The sequence below is a fragment of the Dicentrarchus labrax genome, unplaced genomic scaffold (assembly GCF_905237075.1).
Source record: "Dicentrarchus labrax unplaced genomic scaffold, dlabrax2021, whole genome shotgun sequence".
Taxonomy (NCBI): Eukaryota; Metazoa; Chordata; class Actinopteri; family Moronidae; genus Dicentrarchus; species Dicentrarchus labrax.
In genome coordinates, this window is record NW_026136719.1 from 17457820 (window position 1) to 17475047 (window position 17228).

At 39.9% G+C, this 17228-nt stretch overlaps 1 protein-coding gene and 1 long non-coding RNA gene across 10 annotated transcripts in view; one reads left to right on the top strand and one right to left on the bottom strand.

Moving 5' to 3' along the window:
- The window catches only part of zfhx3b (zinc finger homeobox 3b), a 235246-nt gene that overhangs the window by 21752 nt on the left and 196266 nt on the right, over positions 1-17228 (bottom strand). For 6 of the 8 annotated variants that reach the window (XM_051378275.1, XM_051378279.1, XM_051378278.1 and 3 more), the window contains one exon: positions 7549-7656. The exons of the other annotated variants lie outside the window; for them this stretch is intronic. In XM_051378275.1, coding sequence (XP_051234235.1) covers positions 7549-7656 — 108 coding nt within the window. The remainder of the gene's footprint in view (positions 1-7548; positions 7657-17228) is intronic. 8 annotated transcript variants of the gene reach the window in all.
- Positions 647-16207, top strand: LOC127351099 (uncharacterized). 2 transcript variants are annotated; one of them, XR_007880794.1, is made up of 5 exons: positions 647-1897; positions 4024-4125; positions 4388-4464; positions 5127-5234; positions 14708-16207. It is a non-coding gene; the product is annotated as an uncharacterized LOC127351099 (long non-coding RNA). The 2 variants fall into 2 exon arrangements; XR_007880795.1 differs by lacking the exon at positions 4024-4125.

Here is a 17228-nt window from a genome sequence, read left to right on the forward strand (position 1 = left end):
AAATCTGATCAATCGCCTTCTCTTAAGAATCCTACACCCTGACACCATCACCGGCACCATGACTAACATCCAACTACTGTATCCTGTTTTTCCCTTGTCAAGGGTGATGAAAAAAATGGCCGAAACATTGAAAAGCTGAGAATGAAATAAAGATTACCTTTTTTTTTGTCATTACGTACAGTCCAACATGGCAGATCAGACACTGGTGTCCAAACATAGATGCGCACACGTGAGACACAGAGATCTACAATACGAGCAGGTGATCAGAACCAATGACCAAAACATTGGGTCCTGATGGAGCAGGGTATAAGACTATTACAGGAACAATGTACTGTCAAAAAAGAACAGAAAAGCACAGTCCCTGGTGAGATATGATATGGATGTTAAAAAATAGCTGACAACAACTAGAGGTGGGGTCTATTTTTACTTTCTGATGTTATACTGGAGGGGGCAATTGAGAGAGCACTAATACAATCAAAAGTAGAGAAAATATGTTTAAAAAAGAATAATTCCTGTTGTTTTCTCTTTAATATATATTATAGCAGTCACTCCGACCAAGTTACTCTGGAACTTACAGTTTCATCACAAGGTCTTGTATAAACTTTTAAGAGTGTTCCTGAAAGATAATGCTTTAATAAGACCTAAAACAACAATATATTTCTGTATTTAATCCTTGGTAGCTGGTTAGATTAACAATGCTTGTCCCACTTACAAGTAGTCCTCCACAGAGACCACTATGGGCTCCCCCTCTGTCAGTGACCTTAATGTCTGTCGGGAGTCTGTCTGTTACTCTGTCCTCTTCTGCCTGGTCATTAGACACAGAGCCCCCATCTACACCAAACCTCCTCTGACAGATACACAGGGTGGGCTTTTGTTTGAAAGCACAAAAGGCAGAGCAGGAGTGGAGAAAAAAACCTAAGAGTCAATTAGGTGATTATTAATTCATGCCCCTTTTCCGTAAACCAGAGGCTTTTGTGCTGTTGAGTCCCGTAAGTGAATTGGACTTTGGCACCTTGTCTCACCTCCCATAGCTGGACTGTATTATTCAAGCAGCAAAGGGGCTGTCAGCACACTGCACCAGTCTCTGGAGCAATCACAGCCCTGTTGTGCTTTTAAGGTTGAAAAAAGATGACTGCTGGACAGAGTGACTGACACAGCACAGTCTGAATTAACCACAACAGGTCATCTGCCATTGAAATTTTCCAGGATTGCAATCACAGCTGTCATTAATATGCTTTGTCCTTGGGAGAGGTTATCCATATTCTAAAATGTGAGTTACAGTAAACAATATGTAAGGAAGTGGAAGATGGAAAAAAGATTCCTGGTATTTTGGACGGGAATTCCCCTCCTACTGACTGACATGGGGTCCTCATCATCTCCGGAGCCTCTGCCCCCTCATTACCACAGTTCCTGTCTTGCCGTGGCAGCTTCAGGCCTCCGGTTGTAAAAAACATAACCTATCATCCAGTCCGTCCACGCCAGTGAGGCTGCATAACTTTACTGTCACTTTGCCCGGAAAAGCCACAGTCTGCCAATCACTTTAAACTTAAGTTCAGCCCACGGTTCCTCTGCATAGTGAAATTCAAGGATCCTCAGTGGTACACTTTCTAAAAGTGTGTCCTCTGATCCCCATTTGCCTAAAACCTTTCACCTTCACACTGTAGAGGGCTTCTGATGGTCATCTGACTGCTAGGGTATTCCCTCTGCAAGTTTGCCATTAATATGGAGATGATTCAACTCCCCCAGTGCTACAAGTCATTCTCTTTTAATGCTATGCTAACAATACCTGAATATTGTCTTTTCCTTTTCCCATTTCTATCCAGGTTTTTAATCTACAGTGTATGTCAGAGCCCGGAGCAATAAAGGGCAGTATTCCATTTCACCTTACATTTCTCAGGTAATTATTCTGCATTAATAAAAAATAATAATACAAAAAAACTAAAACCTTGAACTAAAAACCTGATAGCGAATATGAAACAATTTCTTCTTAGTTTTGAAGGCCAAATCTACATTTATAGAAGAAAACACTAAACTGTAGTTCCACAGTGTTATGTAACCTAACGACATTGTTGTAAGCAAGGCAAATCCAATATGAAGAATTTGAGAGGAGATATTAATTAGCAGAAGTGTTATTAATCTTCAGGCCACTGAACAACAGGATAACATGGCGTTCACCTTTACAGGACACTAAGAGACACAGCAGTGGTGCTTGGCCATTAGAATCCCTGTGGTAAAACTCATAAACACTGAGCTTTCAGGAGTTGGCTCACAAACAAGGACAATTTATGGCCTATTATCTTCAAAGACAAAAGAAATTACAATTTGAGGGATGACAAGCACTCAATGGACGTGATATGAATATGTAAACATGCTCTGTCTCCTGATTTCTCATACTACTTAGGGGTTTAAAAGCAATAACAAATCACCACTGCACTGAATGTCTCCCAGTTTAGAGTAACAATACCATAAACTTGAATAATTTGATTGTAACTAACCATAAGTATAGAATTTCAACTTCAACCACAGCTAATATTAAATCTACATATCTACACTGTTCAATCCATAACATTTGCTACGTCTGTTCCTGAATGAGCAACACCAGAAGACTGAACAGCACAATACAGAGCATAATAAAAAATGAGCAGACTGCAATGCCACGGTGCTGGGTCTAGGGGATGCTAATCATCATGTTCATTATACAGACTAAATGCAGCACCTACAGAGTACAACACAACATCTGCTTCTCCACTGCACCTGAATGTGCACATGTGCATGCTGAGGCACATTTATACAAACACACAGGTGGATGTGGACCCAAAAACACACACACAGGCGCACACGTAGGATTGTATAAGCACACCCAGCTGCTCAGTCTTTATCTAAACAGTTTCTCAGGTATAATGTCAACATTTAACTGAAAATAGTCCAGAGCATTTTTTTAAGCTGGTCTTTGTGGAAAACCTACTGCAGGAGCCACATAAGAAAGAGAAACAGAGGAAAAACAGGCTTCTGTAGAGATAGGTACAAACTAATCTGATACAGTGCAGTCAAGTAAATATGTTAAAACATCTCTTTGGAAATGTCTAGTGTTAACATATGATAATTACTATCTCATTAGAAACAATTTACAATTGTTCTTACAAATCTAAAGTACATGCTTTAAACCTCACCACAATAATCAAAACAACACTATAAATATAGATGTAATCTATTTTGATTTTATTTATCAAGCCCAATATGTGAGAGGTAAAAGTGATGTTTTTTGGGCATAATGAAGCAGGAAAAAACAATAATATGTGCTATTTGTACACAGGCAGTCTAAAAACATTGCATAGCAGTTAATCGAATGCTAAATTGGAACTTGCACGTCACCTTTAATTGGTGCTCCACAAAACTATGTCAAAATACTCCTACACACTTGTACCTTAACAATACCAACATTTAAGCCCAAACTAACACAGACAAGTCCAGCAGGGCAAGTGATGCTACAAAATGATTCACTGCATACAAACATGTGCTGTTTGCACCAAATATGTTATCCCAGCAGTGAATAAAGAAAGACGTGTGACATGTCTGAGATGATGGCATCTAAAAAACACAATAATTTACTTTGTAATGACATAAAATGATTCCCAATCTCCCCAAAACATACCGTAGTTATACAAATATTTTGGTCTTATCAAACTCTAGTCTCATTCTTGCTTTTCTGACTTGCTTTACATATCTTGCATTGTTTGGTCACAGATAGCAGAAAAAATATCACCAAAAAGACACAGATTCAGAATTTAATTCACCTGTTAAATACAACCTTGCTAAATGACAAGGAGTAACCAAGGAAATAAGCAAATAACAAAAGCAAATATTCAAAATATAAAATATTAAAAACTGTTTAAATAATTATATTATTATATTATATATTACAATATATATATTGTCAAATGGTGGAATCATTCACATTCTGAATATATATAAATTAATTTTATATAGTCCCTGTGTTTGTAGTAAGTGTGTTTGTCTACCTAGGTTCTGTCTGATCTCCATGGGTTTTACTGGTCTCAGAATATGGATGACCCAGGCTCCAAAAATATTTTTTACCCCCCTTGCTCCAGCTCCCATAAATTGAATGTAAGGAAAGAGGTATGAAAAGAATTATTTATCAAGCTCAATTTCAGAGGACTACCATCTTCCCAGCCCCAGAATGGAGAGACTATTTCTCTCTCCTTCTTCCCCATCTCCCCACATAGCGCCCCCCAAGATACAATACAACCTCTCCCATACATTTATGTTAAATATGTCAAATCATATTATGTCCAAGTCTGCAGGTGCATTAACAATTCCCCTCCTTCCTTCTCTTTCTGCTCTCTTCACCTTCCTATCTCCCCTACAGTCGCCACCCTGCCTTTCTCCTTGCTGCATCCCCATACATTCAGCTGCTGCATAAATACACCACCTGCTTTAATGGAGGTAAGGATCCCGTTCCCATGCAGAAGCTCTTCCCTTCTGCTAGTGCTGCTTTAGCTTGTTGAAGAAGGTGTGAGGAGAGAGGAAGCAGGGTCATGGCCACCCATGTATACATATTTTATAACTAGCATTAAAAATGACCCTTTGAATTACTAATTGTGCAGGATGATTAAGTTGCAGCTACCACCAATATGAACATCATTGTTGAAATTCATTAAGATTTTGGTATTCCACTTATAATTACTTTTACAGTTAATTTGTATTTCTTCTGTCAGGATATGTACATACGATAATATACTGTAAAATGACAAAAAGTTCCACCACATATTACCTGCAGTGTTGGGAGTATATGACATTTACATATGTCTGAATGCCTGTACATGTACATATATGTATCATCTTTGAGATAAATAAAAATGAAACAACAGAATAATGAAGGCATCTTTCAAGAGATGACATGCTGAATACATATGCATTTTACAAAGGCTTCTGATGTACCTCTAAATGATTTTAATGAATACTGAGGAGCTGTGGAACAAGAAAGAGAAAATAAGATTGACAGTGGCTTTAAAAAGGAGGAAGCCTTTTTTCTGTGTTCGCTAATGCTGTCTGTCTGACAGTGACTGTCATTTGTAAAGGAACAATGTTGTGCTCTGTTCCAACAGCTACATGACAACGATGAGAAGAAATACTTCAGTAGTTCTAATGATGGACCTTAGAAACAGCTCAGCCTCAGACAGTAGGAGACTGAACACCTTTCAGATAAATAACAGGTTGGCCAAGATGCTTATACGCCATATTTCAACATACACACCATCTGTGTCACTACTGTACAAACATCTTCAGACAATCACCAGCCCATACAAATGCTCCTATGTTTACCAAATGCATTGTGAGGTCTTCCTTGCTTTTTTCCTTACAAAACAGGTTTTCTGCTCTTGCTTTGAATGGGCGTTGTATTCATCAATCACAAAAAGTTTGAAGTACAAAAAGGGACCCTTCCATTAAACTACAGCTGTCTACCTTTCGCTGACAACACAGCCTTGAACCCTCCACCCCAACCTACCCACCCACCTTTTCACTGACATCAAACAGAACCTCAGACCTCAGTTCCCTAATGCATATGCTATTTTTAACTAAGCGTTTCTAATAAGCTGCTGGGAAGCTGTGAATTTTTCATATGCCAGCACATATTTCCTTTGTGAAAACACAGAAACACACTTATTTGGTGATTAGCGACTGACAGAGGGGAGGAAAGGAACTGAATATGCTTGTATCAAATTGCATGCCTTTCAAAAAGGAGGAATCCTAATGCGAGGAGTCGTCTTCCTGTGCACCACAGGTATGAGTGAATTATTAATCGTCCAGCTCATTTTAATGCTTTTTAAAGTGCTTTATTTTGATGTGCTAAAACATACTTTTAGCCATATTCAGTCAGGCATGCATATCATTATTTCCTCCATCAAAGAAGAGTGTCGCCCTTTCAAAGAGCACAAACAACTCAGCCTCATTTAAAATAGAAGTTCGAATATCAAAGACATTTTACAAAGGCTGGGCTTCAAACACTGTGATGAAGTTTTTTTTGCTACACTTTATAAAAAAACTTAGGTATGCAAAAGGTCTGAATTGTTTTCCAGCTTTTAACCTGACTAGTGTAAATCAAAACATCCTGCCGTAACACAAGAAGTTAGACAAGTGAGAAGCATCTATCCAGGCCTGTTACTGTTCAGTGTCATCATTATCAGAAATCTCTTCTATTGAATAAGAGATGTCTTAACTGCCAACATTGTTTTTCTAACACAGGCGTGGAAAGTAAATTGTGCATAAAAAGGAGAAATGAAACTATATTTCATTTACACTGACGTTTCAGAAATCTGAATACAATCAGTAAACAACAGCTTTCTATATAATTAGATGCAGTGATGCACATACACAGTACAGTATGTAGGATAAAATGGTAAGTTTTAGACTTTAAACTTGTGTCTGAGTAAACTTGTTTAAGACCAAGTTTCAGTCATACTGAAGATATAAAGCTAGGTAGCAGTTTGAAAGGTGGTCATACAGTGTCCGTTATAATAGTACTGCAAGTGTCAACATCTTTCACACGTCTGACAATCAATGGAGAAGCTCCTTTTACCACTGGCTCGGTATCAGTGTTATTAAATTAGCACACACTGCTTTTACATTTAATACCACTACAAAAACTGTTCTTGCGTCTAGCTACAGTAGCATCAGCAACAGAAACACAACTGCTGCAAGAACTTCAACTGATTGTGTGCTCCTTAATCGTTCACTGAAAACAGTATGTCTGTTTAAACAACATAGGGCCTTCCAGACAGACCTCAATCAAACCAAAACTGAAACCTATGATGTTCAGTTTTCACCATGTAGTGTAGTGATTGTCATAATTGACCCAACAAACATAAAAAGAAAATCCACACATTCAAACTCAAACATTTGTAAGATTAGAAGCCAAAAATGCTTCCATAAATGCTGAAAAGACTCTTTTAGGAAATGCAGACTTGTCATGACCAGAGATCGTTTAGGCCTAAAGCTCCTCCCCTCACATTAAGCCCAACCCCCAGTTTAGGAGTCACCACCCTACACCTGTCAATAAAAGACCCACAGATAAAACCATACTGATCTGATAACATGAAACGCAGGTTAGGTTGTGTGTTCAGCAAAGTTAAGAAGAGGGCAGTGCTAAAACATGTGTGCACACACATGGCTCAGCTGGAATTACACATACAGGCCCCTCTCTTCACATCACCTATTGAGCAAAGACAAAACATGGGTCACATGTCCCCTGAACATATTACCTAAATTGACAGTTTATCCAAACTGTACCTGATGGGATTTAATGCCTGGAAACCCACAGTATGAAAGTGCAGCATTTGAAAACGAGAAGTGGATTTAGGGAGTTTTGAGAGAGAGTGTTTAATGCTTCAAAAAGGTTCTCAATATTTTGTTAAAATATGTTTAACTTAATTAGACAAAAGGCCTGTTGTTCAGCACCATTCAGGTGCAGGGCCACGTGTTCTCTGTGAATAGTATTCCCTACGTGTGTGGTGTAAATATTGGCCTTACCTGTCCCTTTGGTGAGCTCCTTCTCCCCCCCACTTTCTCTGTCTTTGGTTTGGTCCTCCTGGTCTGTGGTGGTCTCACTAGCAGCCTCCACATCCTCACTCAGCTCTCCTGAAGGGGGAGGGAGGACGGGATATGTAAATTACCACGCCATCAGAATTGGTGGAAGCACTTAAAGGGACGGCAGCGTTTTTTTCTATAGGAGCTTGCAACAATTACATATGCTGACACACAGTTGAAAGGCTAGCAGACAAAGAGGGCAGAATCTGCTTTCTGCTCTGTGCTGTCTGATCACCACTGTGATATTTATTTTGACAAGAATGATATAAAATCAGTGTTGAGTTAAATTACTGGGGAAATAGAAAGGCAAACATGTATTATTATTATTATTATTATTATTACTATTTTGTATTAAGAGGTCATTTAGGTAATTTCTCCATGTATTCAAGACCATGACACAGATATGGTTTCCTCTGTTTAATGTCGACATAAAACTGCGGAAAAAGCACACATGTGGTCTGAAACGGGCAGATGGAAAAATAATTGTGTGAGCAGTATCCTTCAAGAGAAAGACCACAAGACAAGCCCCCATTCTCTTTCTCACACACACAAACACACTCTCATACATTACTGTCCCCTGCTGCAATCTGCTAGGTTACTTACCAATACAAACCATCATGTCACTTATTCTATCCTACTATTGCAAAAAAAAAATCATAAATATTTAAAACTTTCAGAGCCACAATTCATTTTATTTTTATGCCAAGTCAAAGGAAGAAATCCCCTGTAACCACCTAAAAGCCTCAGCTCGATATATCAGGCCATTTAGGAGCATCGAAGTCCAAACAATGGATATCCGATAACGCCATTTGTAAGTAACACACAGAGGAAAAGATAGCAAAAACAGATAATAAAAAGGGCATCAATCTTGTTTATTTCCCTCCAGTGCCCCCTGAACATCCCCTTTGCCTGTTAAGTTTGTTTAAAAGTAGTGGGACTTGCATGCAATAGCATTGATTTGACAACAGTAAACTAGGCCGCAGTCAATAGGCCCTATCAGTTATTACACAAGTCAGCTAATTCTCAGCAAATGTACTTAAATGCTCTTTTGAAAATGCTTTCATGCTCGGGTCTCTACTCTATGAGCTATTGATATATTGACAATGCTACAACAGCCACTGAAATATCCTGTTCAAGTATTCAGCCCTGCAGTCATCACACATCCAATCTTAGCTCACCACATGACTACCCACAGCCAAAACCACTTTTATGATGTTACATTATCCCCAACACTCGCTGTTTATCCTGTCAGTTATGAAACATTGCATACACTGTATATAGAGTTGACATCGTGTTCTCAAACTTTGGTATCACAGATACACATCTCTGAACCACGTGTCTATTCTCACAGCCCCTTTCCGGATGACAGGTCGTACTCATAGATAGAATATTGAAAAACATCAAATTCTTTTCTCCTGAAATGGTAAATAGAGATGCCTTATGCAAATTAGTCACATTTAGAGTGAAAAATACATTAAAGAAATTATTGTGTTTTTCATTTGACATTTTATTCTCTGCTGTGTATGTAAAAGTCTTTTCCTCAGTAGGCTAAAAAAAAGGTTAGATATTTAAGAGCATCTACAACATATTTTGCTATTTTAAGGCGCATATAAAACTTTCTTGCTTGTTAAAGGTGACTGAATACACACTATAGCTAGTAATTTCGTAGAATGTATTCATTAATGTAACAACAACTGTAATATTGTAGACACAACTGCATGCTTATACATATGGGGTTATTCAGTTTAAAAAAAATCAAAGTCAGTGGAAAACACCTTTGTATTACTGGCAGGACAGGAGCAATATCTTCCATTTCCTGCTTGCTGATACAAATGCTGTAGGAAACAGCTGTCTGAGCAGAGTGATCGGTGTATGGATTGTGTTGCTACACATGCTAAAAGCTGCTTCTGTGATCCAATGATCCCGTGTTTAAATAAAGATATTTAAAAGGGATGGCTGGTTCCTAGTAAAAAGCCTATTTAAGTGTTCCCTGGATCCCACACACATGAATACATTTTATTCTTTTATTTTTAACCATGTTTCTATTATGTTTCCAAGGCAACCCATGAATTCCATCCAGTGCGGCCCATCCCGTGCTGGTGAGGCGGATCTTAAACATTCCCAGAAAACCAAAGATCTCCTGCCGAGTCCCAAAATCCCATTTAACTCCTGCCTGCATAAATCTCCACAACTCTGCCAGAATTAGGATACTATACAGCTGCATAGGTGCTCAGATTACAAAATAATCCCCAGGTAAATTTTTTCACCTTTAAAAATGGGGCAAGGTGTCATTTCTTAGCTAAGTGACACTTGTAGTGAGACTAATTCCCCACCCACACATTAATACACACTTTTGCTTTGTGCTTAAACATTACTGTGATAGGCAGTAGCCAACATTCTAATGCTATTCAGCTTCCTTGTACCCACCCCCAACTTCCTGCACACATACTATACATGCTCACATGTGTACAGATATTTTTTCTTCATCCTGTTTTCAATACTTCTTTATTTAGATGTTTAATCAACGTATATGACACTTTTAGCACACACAACACAGAGCCCCATCCATAATTTATGCAGAAATGCAGACATTTAATTCCAGGAGCAGCGTTACATCTTTAAGTGGCAAATAGCTTTGCCTATTCCTCTTCTCATCTCCAATGGTATTACAGAATGATTAAACCCAGGCCGACCATAATTAATGAAAGGTCATGAGTGGCCTAAGAGTAGGATGCAAATGGAAGAGACACTAAAACTGTACCCATAGATTAACTCTGAAACTAGATGAGGAGAAACACTCAAAGCTATGGCAGCAGGCCATTTCTAACCCAAATCTGAAAGATGTAAAGGACAATAGCCTGAAGGTTGTCTTCTAATTAATTGTCTTCATTAACCATCCTAATACAATGATATGAAACAGTTCCATTAATCTAATCATGCAAGCTGAATAAGCCCATTGCCGACACAGAGATTACACTCATTTGTTCTGAGCATATAAATATCAGCATTGCTCTGCCAGTCACTCAGTGGGGACAGTCCATGGGCTCTCTTTTCCAGCATCTCGCAGACAGACAGACACGCACACACTCACACACCATATCTGCGCTTAGCAGTCTTCCCCTCTTCTGTTTTACCAGTGAGTGCAGAGGCTTAATCAGGCCCATAGGTGTCACTCTATACAAGCTGGGAGAGAGCAACTTGCTCACACACATTAATGAGGTGCGGGGGGAAGGGGCTGAGCAGCAACAGACAGAAACACGCGGGGAAGGGGAAAAGGAAAGAAATATGTGGAGATGACAAAAGCAGATGCTATGCAAGAGGCGTCCGGTGAAGATGAGACACTGAAAATGGCAAGATTACCTTCAGATGAGAGAGAGCAGTCATCCTTTCCCCTGAAGAGCAGTGATTACACTAATGCTAATCAGACTGACAAGCACAAACGGCCTAATAAATAATTGATGGTAACCACTGCACTTTCCAGTATTCCTTCCCAGACTGTAGAGAAGAGCAGCAGCAAGTAATAATAGTCACTCTAGATATCTTTCACTAGGTCAGGCTCCTCCTCCATCCTCGGCCTCAGCAGAATACACTGCTATCATGATAACTGCCTTTCTTTAAGTACAGAATTCTAGTCCTACCTGAGAATGGCTCCAGTGTTCCTCAAACTGTCATGACAGTCAGCTTTTTGTTGCATATACAGTATCTCAGTCAACAACACTGTCTTGTCTATCTCTCTTGGCTTTCGTAAGTGCTGAAGAACCAGCGCGGGGGCTGAGCTGAGCTTCTCCCTCTCCCCGGCTCTCAAGTACTGGGAGCCAGGATTGAGCTCTGCTTCTCTCTGGGCTCTTGTGTGGAGCTGTGTGTCTAAGCTCTCATTACTCTTATTATGATTATTGAGGCTGTTGTTATCATTTTAACCAGGTGTCACAGGATCGCACTGTAAATCAGAGAGGTGCGCTTCCCCCCGCTTTATCCAGGGCCGGACAGCTTCCTTTTCTTTAAAGCTGCACTGTCGGATAAAAAGCAATCTTATTTCACACTTCACAGACTCTATCTTTCTCCCCTACTTTTTCTTTTAAAAATCCCCCTCTTACTCCCCCCATCACCCCTTGCACCCCTTCCTTATATCAAAGTTGGCCTGACTCTGGACTAGAGGGTGCAAAATGAAAGTGACAGGAGGGTACCATGGGACAATGAGACACAGGACCCATGCTGAGGGCTTTCATGCATTGTCCGCTCCTCATATCAGCACCTCTGCGCTCCATACGCAAGACCCCCCTTTTAAAACACAACACACAGGAAAACACTCCCACCCCTCATAACCCCCCTCCGACACACACACACACACACACACACACACACACACACACACACACACACACACACACACACACACACACACACACACACACACACTCCCTCCTTAAAAGCTACCTCTCATAAAACCACAACAGGGCAAAACATGCCCACAATCTAGCCAGAGACAAGAGGGGCTTTTGCTTATGAACAGCCAATAAACCACAACATGGTATTATCAGTAATCATACTAGCCACTGCACTACAAAACATAAAACTGAGTTAAAATGTGGACATGTAATGCTGTGCAAAAAAATGCTTTTTAAATGCAAATCATGTATGTTATTGACCGTATTGCAGTTGAAGTCATTTATGTGGATTCTTTTAAATATGAGATACAATCAAAACATGAAAACAGTAATATTTAAAATGAATGAAAGTGTAGTAAAATACACATAATTACACATCAGAATCAATGTAGTAAAATGTCAGAAAACACACTAGAAACACTGCCACACACACACACACACACACACACACACACACACACACACACACACACACACACACACACACACACACACACACAAAATGAAAGTATATCTGTCTCTGTACTCTTCTTTTTCTCACTCGTGCTCTCACTCCCTCTCTCACTCCCTCTCTCCCACACACTTTCACATTTTCAAAGGAAAGAAGAGCAAGCTACCTCAGCGCTGCTGGTCGAAGTTACGTGTTAGATTCCTGACCTGTCTATGGGGGGATTCGCTGGCCTCTCCCTGCTGGCCCTGCTGTGACCTCAGGATCTAAATGTGAATGAATACTTTGTGTCTCCATGGGGCTGAGGGCAGGAGGGGAATGGATTGGAGGGGGGTTAGCAGAGGAGGAGGTGCGGGAGATGAAGGAGGGGTATGGGGTTAGGGGCAGCTAATAACTAAAAAAACTTTAAACGGCAAGTTAATCACAAACAGCAGTGATAGCTCACACTGGCTGCCTTAGAACAACATCGCAGCAACCCCTCCTCCACCACTCCACTATTTTCCCGGTGGTGCCTGCTCATCAAACCAGCCACATAGGTGTTCCACACAACACTTAATTTGATCCCCCTTGCCTTTCAAAGTCACTGGCCATTTTAAAGGACGCTTAGTGCATTCAGGTCAGTAAGAGTCACACGTGTGCACTGTAGTAGTAGAAGTAGCATTTTTTTTTAAACAGAAAAAAAACATTTAAACAGACTAAATGTGGTTAATTTGACTGCTTTTTTTGTGCTCTAAGCAAGTTAGGAACTGTTATTGAGCACCATGTAATGTATTAAATATTTCCCTAAAGTGTTATCTCATGGGAAATTATACTAATTAGAAATACTTCTTGTGATAATGGCATGTTTAGATACATTACAAATAAAGTGGATAAAGTGCCGCTCTAGTTCTTTTCTCTTTGTGTTTTACTTGAATGATGAAGGGGAAGAGGATCTAGGTTAATGTGGCTACACAGGGAGTGAGCATTCAGGGACTGCTCACTCTTCTGCCCCAGCTGACAAACACACACACGCACGCACGCACGCACACACACACACACACACACACACACACACACACACACACACACACACACACACCGTGACTTCCTTGAATGTCCAAGAGGATGGCCACTCACTAACACATATTATGTCCACAATGGAAGATGCAGGCTGTACTTTTCCCTGCTAGGATGGTGGGCTAAAAAAGCCTGGATAGGGGGCAAAAACATCACTGGACAGTGCTCTTCCATCTACTCTGCCTGAGGGACATTGTCCTGCACAAAGAGTCACTCTGCCTCTCTGCCAACCCCCACCATGCATTTATGCTTGTCGTCTTCTACTGCTGCCTCCTCTTAAATCAACCTCCTTTTATTAATGCATCTTTTTCTTTTTCCTCTAGCTCACACTACAATGCCTTCACCTATTTCAAAGGGACCAAACAGAATTGGGGTGGGTTGACGGAGTGTGGGGGTGGCTGAAGGGGTGTCTGAAAAAAAGAAGAAAAAAAAAAAAAAAGCATCACCGCTGTCATGAAGGGCAATCACATCAACTATGAAATATTCACCAGTGGGTTGGAAAATGCGATGGTACAGTTATGACAGACGAACGGGCAACTCCCCCACTCTAGCCCACAGTCCCCCGCCCCTCTCTCCATCAGGGCGGAAGCATGGTGGACACTCTGAATATGTATAACCCGGAAAATGTATTGATTTTTCATTTGGCAAAAAAGGGACACAAAAATCACATAACCTGAAACTGTCACAGCTCTTTTGTTCATAGCTCATCTCTCCTGATGTTTGGCTTTTGCCACAAACTCTCTTTAATTACCAGGTACAGCGAGCTTCAGAGCCATTCTCCACAGAGACACAGCCACATACAGCCTGCTGGGCTTAACAAGACAGCCCACATCTATTATATATGACATACACCCAGCAGCTTTTGTTTCATATCTGACTAATAAGCGCACTGAATATGACTATACCCACAGTTTGTTTTGTTATTATACACAAGATATAGTGCAAAAAGCTTTCTTGAAGAAAACCTTGAAAATTAAAAATACAGTATGCCACATTAAAAAATAGCACGTTCATATTAAAAACTAAAACTGGATAGTCCCAGCTTTTATTTGATGTGCTTTTTCTGAAGCGGTTCTGCTAAACATGAAATTCTGTTATCGATTTAAGTTTTTTCAGGTAACAGGCAGGTGCTTGTATGTTTGTCTGCGAGTGTGCACACTTGTGTATGTGTGTGTCCATTAACAGGTACTTATCTGTTTATCTCTCCTTGTAGGCACTGCAGACCAGTACAGTGGACTGTCTGAAAAAGATCTCTGCCTGTCGATTTATCGAATGCACCATTTGCATATCTTTGTAGTGCATCCATCTGCCTGTGGACTGTTCTGTGGAGGTATTAGCTCAGAAAATCAATGTTGCCATGGTTGGATGTATGTAGTGCCTACTTCGGCGCGTGTTAGGAGTCCGGCTCACAGCTCCCACATGGGTCCTATTTACATGAGTCCTGCCAGCAGAGGCTTTCCTGCCGGTCCTTCCATCTTTGTAAACTTAAAGTACACAAACACATTTCTCAGCATGCCCCTCCAGGGTGGGCTGGTTCGCCATCCTACTCAATGGTCATCCAGCCTCCCTGTCTCCATCTACAGCCCAGAGCCTGACCGGCTGTTTGTTTATGAAAGCGTAAGCCCAGATAAAACAGAATCTGACATGGTTATGAATACAAATTTTGCTAATCAATTTTATTTAAAATATAAAATATAGGCTATCATTGAAGTGTGTTTGCTCTCAAAAGTTTAATGGCCTGCTAGGTTCAAATGTTTCAGGATAGTTGAGAGGAGAGGTGGAGGATGGTGTACTGGTGTTTTATCTTATTTACTTATTTTTTTATATCATACAGCTGTACAGATATACATGGAGACAGTGTGTACGGGGACCGTACTATGGATATATATTTTTCTAGTAGAGAATGCAGTGGATACACTTGGCAACTTTTATTCTAACAACCACCCCGGCTGGTTGCTCATAGCTAATTGCTAAAGAAATCCAATGATTACACTGCACAGGCACTTTAAAACATCCATGAGAGTGCTACCACTTATTGAACAAAAAAAAAAAAAAAAGAACTCTTGCTACCTCTATCCATTCAGTTTCTAATACAAATCAAACACAGGGAGCTTTCTTTCACCATTTGTCTTTCTTTCTGTTCCTCTTTGCATAGCCCATCCATTACTTTCACATGAAATATGAAAAGGCAATATCCTCTCTGTGTTTGTACTGAAGCGTAATGCAATTGTGTTGTCATTTATAGGAAATAATCGCAAACCTCTCTTTCATTTTCCAGTTCAAATAACCATGAAAAATTAGCCTTCAATGTCAGGGAGGACAACAAAGGGATGCACACAGACTATTGCTTCACCACCGCGCTTGACATTTCTCCTTAATAGGAAAACGGGTGGTTGTTTCTATCTTTCTTTTTCAATCTTTTTCTTTTTCTAACCTCGTTTTTTCCCTAATTAAAAAGTTCTGCACTCAGATCTTTGTAAATCTTTTGTGCGTCTTTATTCAGTGTGGAGCGTCTATATCTGAGGAAGGGTTGGAGGGTTAGAAAACTCTGGTCTCATGCACATTGCACCCTGCTCATTAGCACCCCTAGCCCTGTCTGCTGATGGCTACTGTTGGAGAGAGATGTCGCCAGACAACCACTACGAGGCCTAGGTCGCCGTGACTACCGTCCAACAGCCTGATAGATAAATAATTCAAGAGCTATCAGACTCCCTGGCAGCAGAGCAGTCCCAAAAACACACACTTAGGACACAGCTTGTAAAGGCCTTCCTAACTGATCAGCATTTAGCCCTTACAAATGATGTATAACCAAATGTCTGTACAAGACCCCACACAATTAGCCTTAGCAGTAGTCAGAGGATCCTTTTAATTTAGAGAAATCTTTATTTTCAGTGTGAGCAGCAAAGTAATGGTAATTGCTTTCTGTATTACTGCCATTAAAGTCTTAATAGGCAGGTTGTTTTCCACTGTAATTATGTACAAAATAATCAAGCAACTTTGCAGTGCAATTATTGGAGATACATTTAACCAAGTTTATGTTTTGCTCGCAACAATAGGTATAGAGAAAGCGAATAAAACTGATTATCAATACTGCAAGGTGTATTGTAAGTATGAAAAAGATTCTTCACATTTGTTTGTGAGCTCAAATAGTAGCACAGATCACCTTTATTGCTAGTTTATAAACCTTTCATGTGTCAATGTGTTATTATAAAAGAAGGTATGTCAATATTTTAAGTGTGAACCTTTCTCTGGGTTGTGAGGCATGTCTCTTAAAAGACTTAATGTTGTCCTCTTTTCCTTCAGCTTGTCACTCTTTGGAGTGAAGAAAGGTTAAATGAAAACTACAAAACTAGAGAACATCACAGCTGGATGTCTATTCAAGTGTTATGACTCTTGCATACTTTTAAAACTGGATTTCATATGGCAGTATGGTTTGTGATGCATATAATGAAATTTCCTCTCAAAAGGCTAATGAAAAAGACTCATCTCATGCAATTAGCTGCTCCTTTATTCACTTCTTGCAATGTATTAATTTATTATCACATAATTCTGGCAGCATCATTTACTTATTTGATTATGCACACACCTTACAGCCTTAATTACAAAATAGACTCGGAGCCAGATGATGGGATGCAATGGACCAACGCAACTATCATTTAAACTAGTAATCCTTCTAATCTCAATGATATACCCAGCCTGTATTTATATGAGCCTAATCAGTACACCAAATTGCT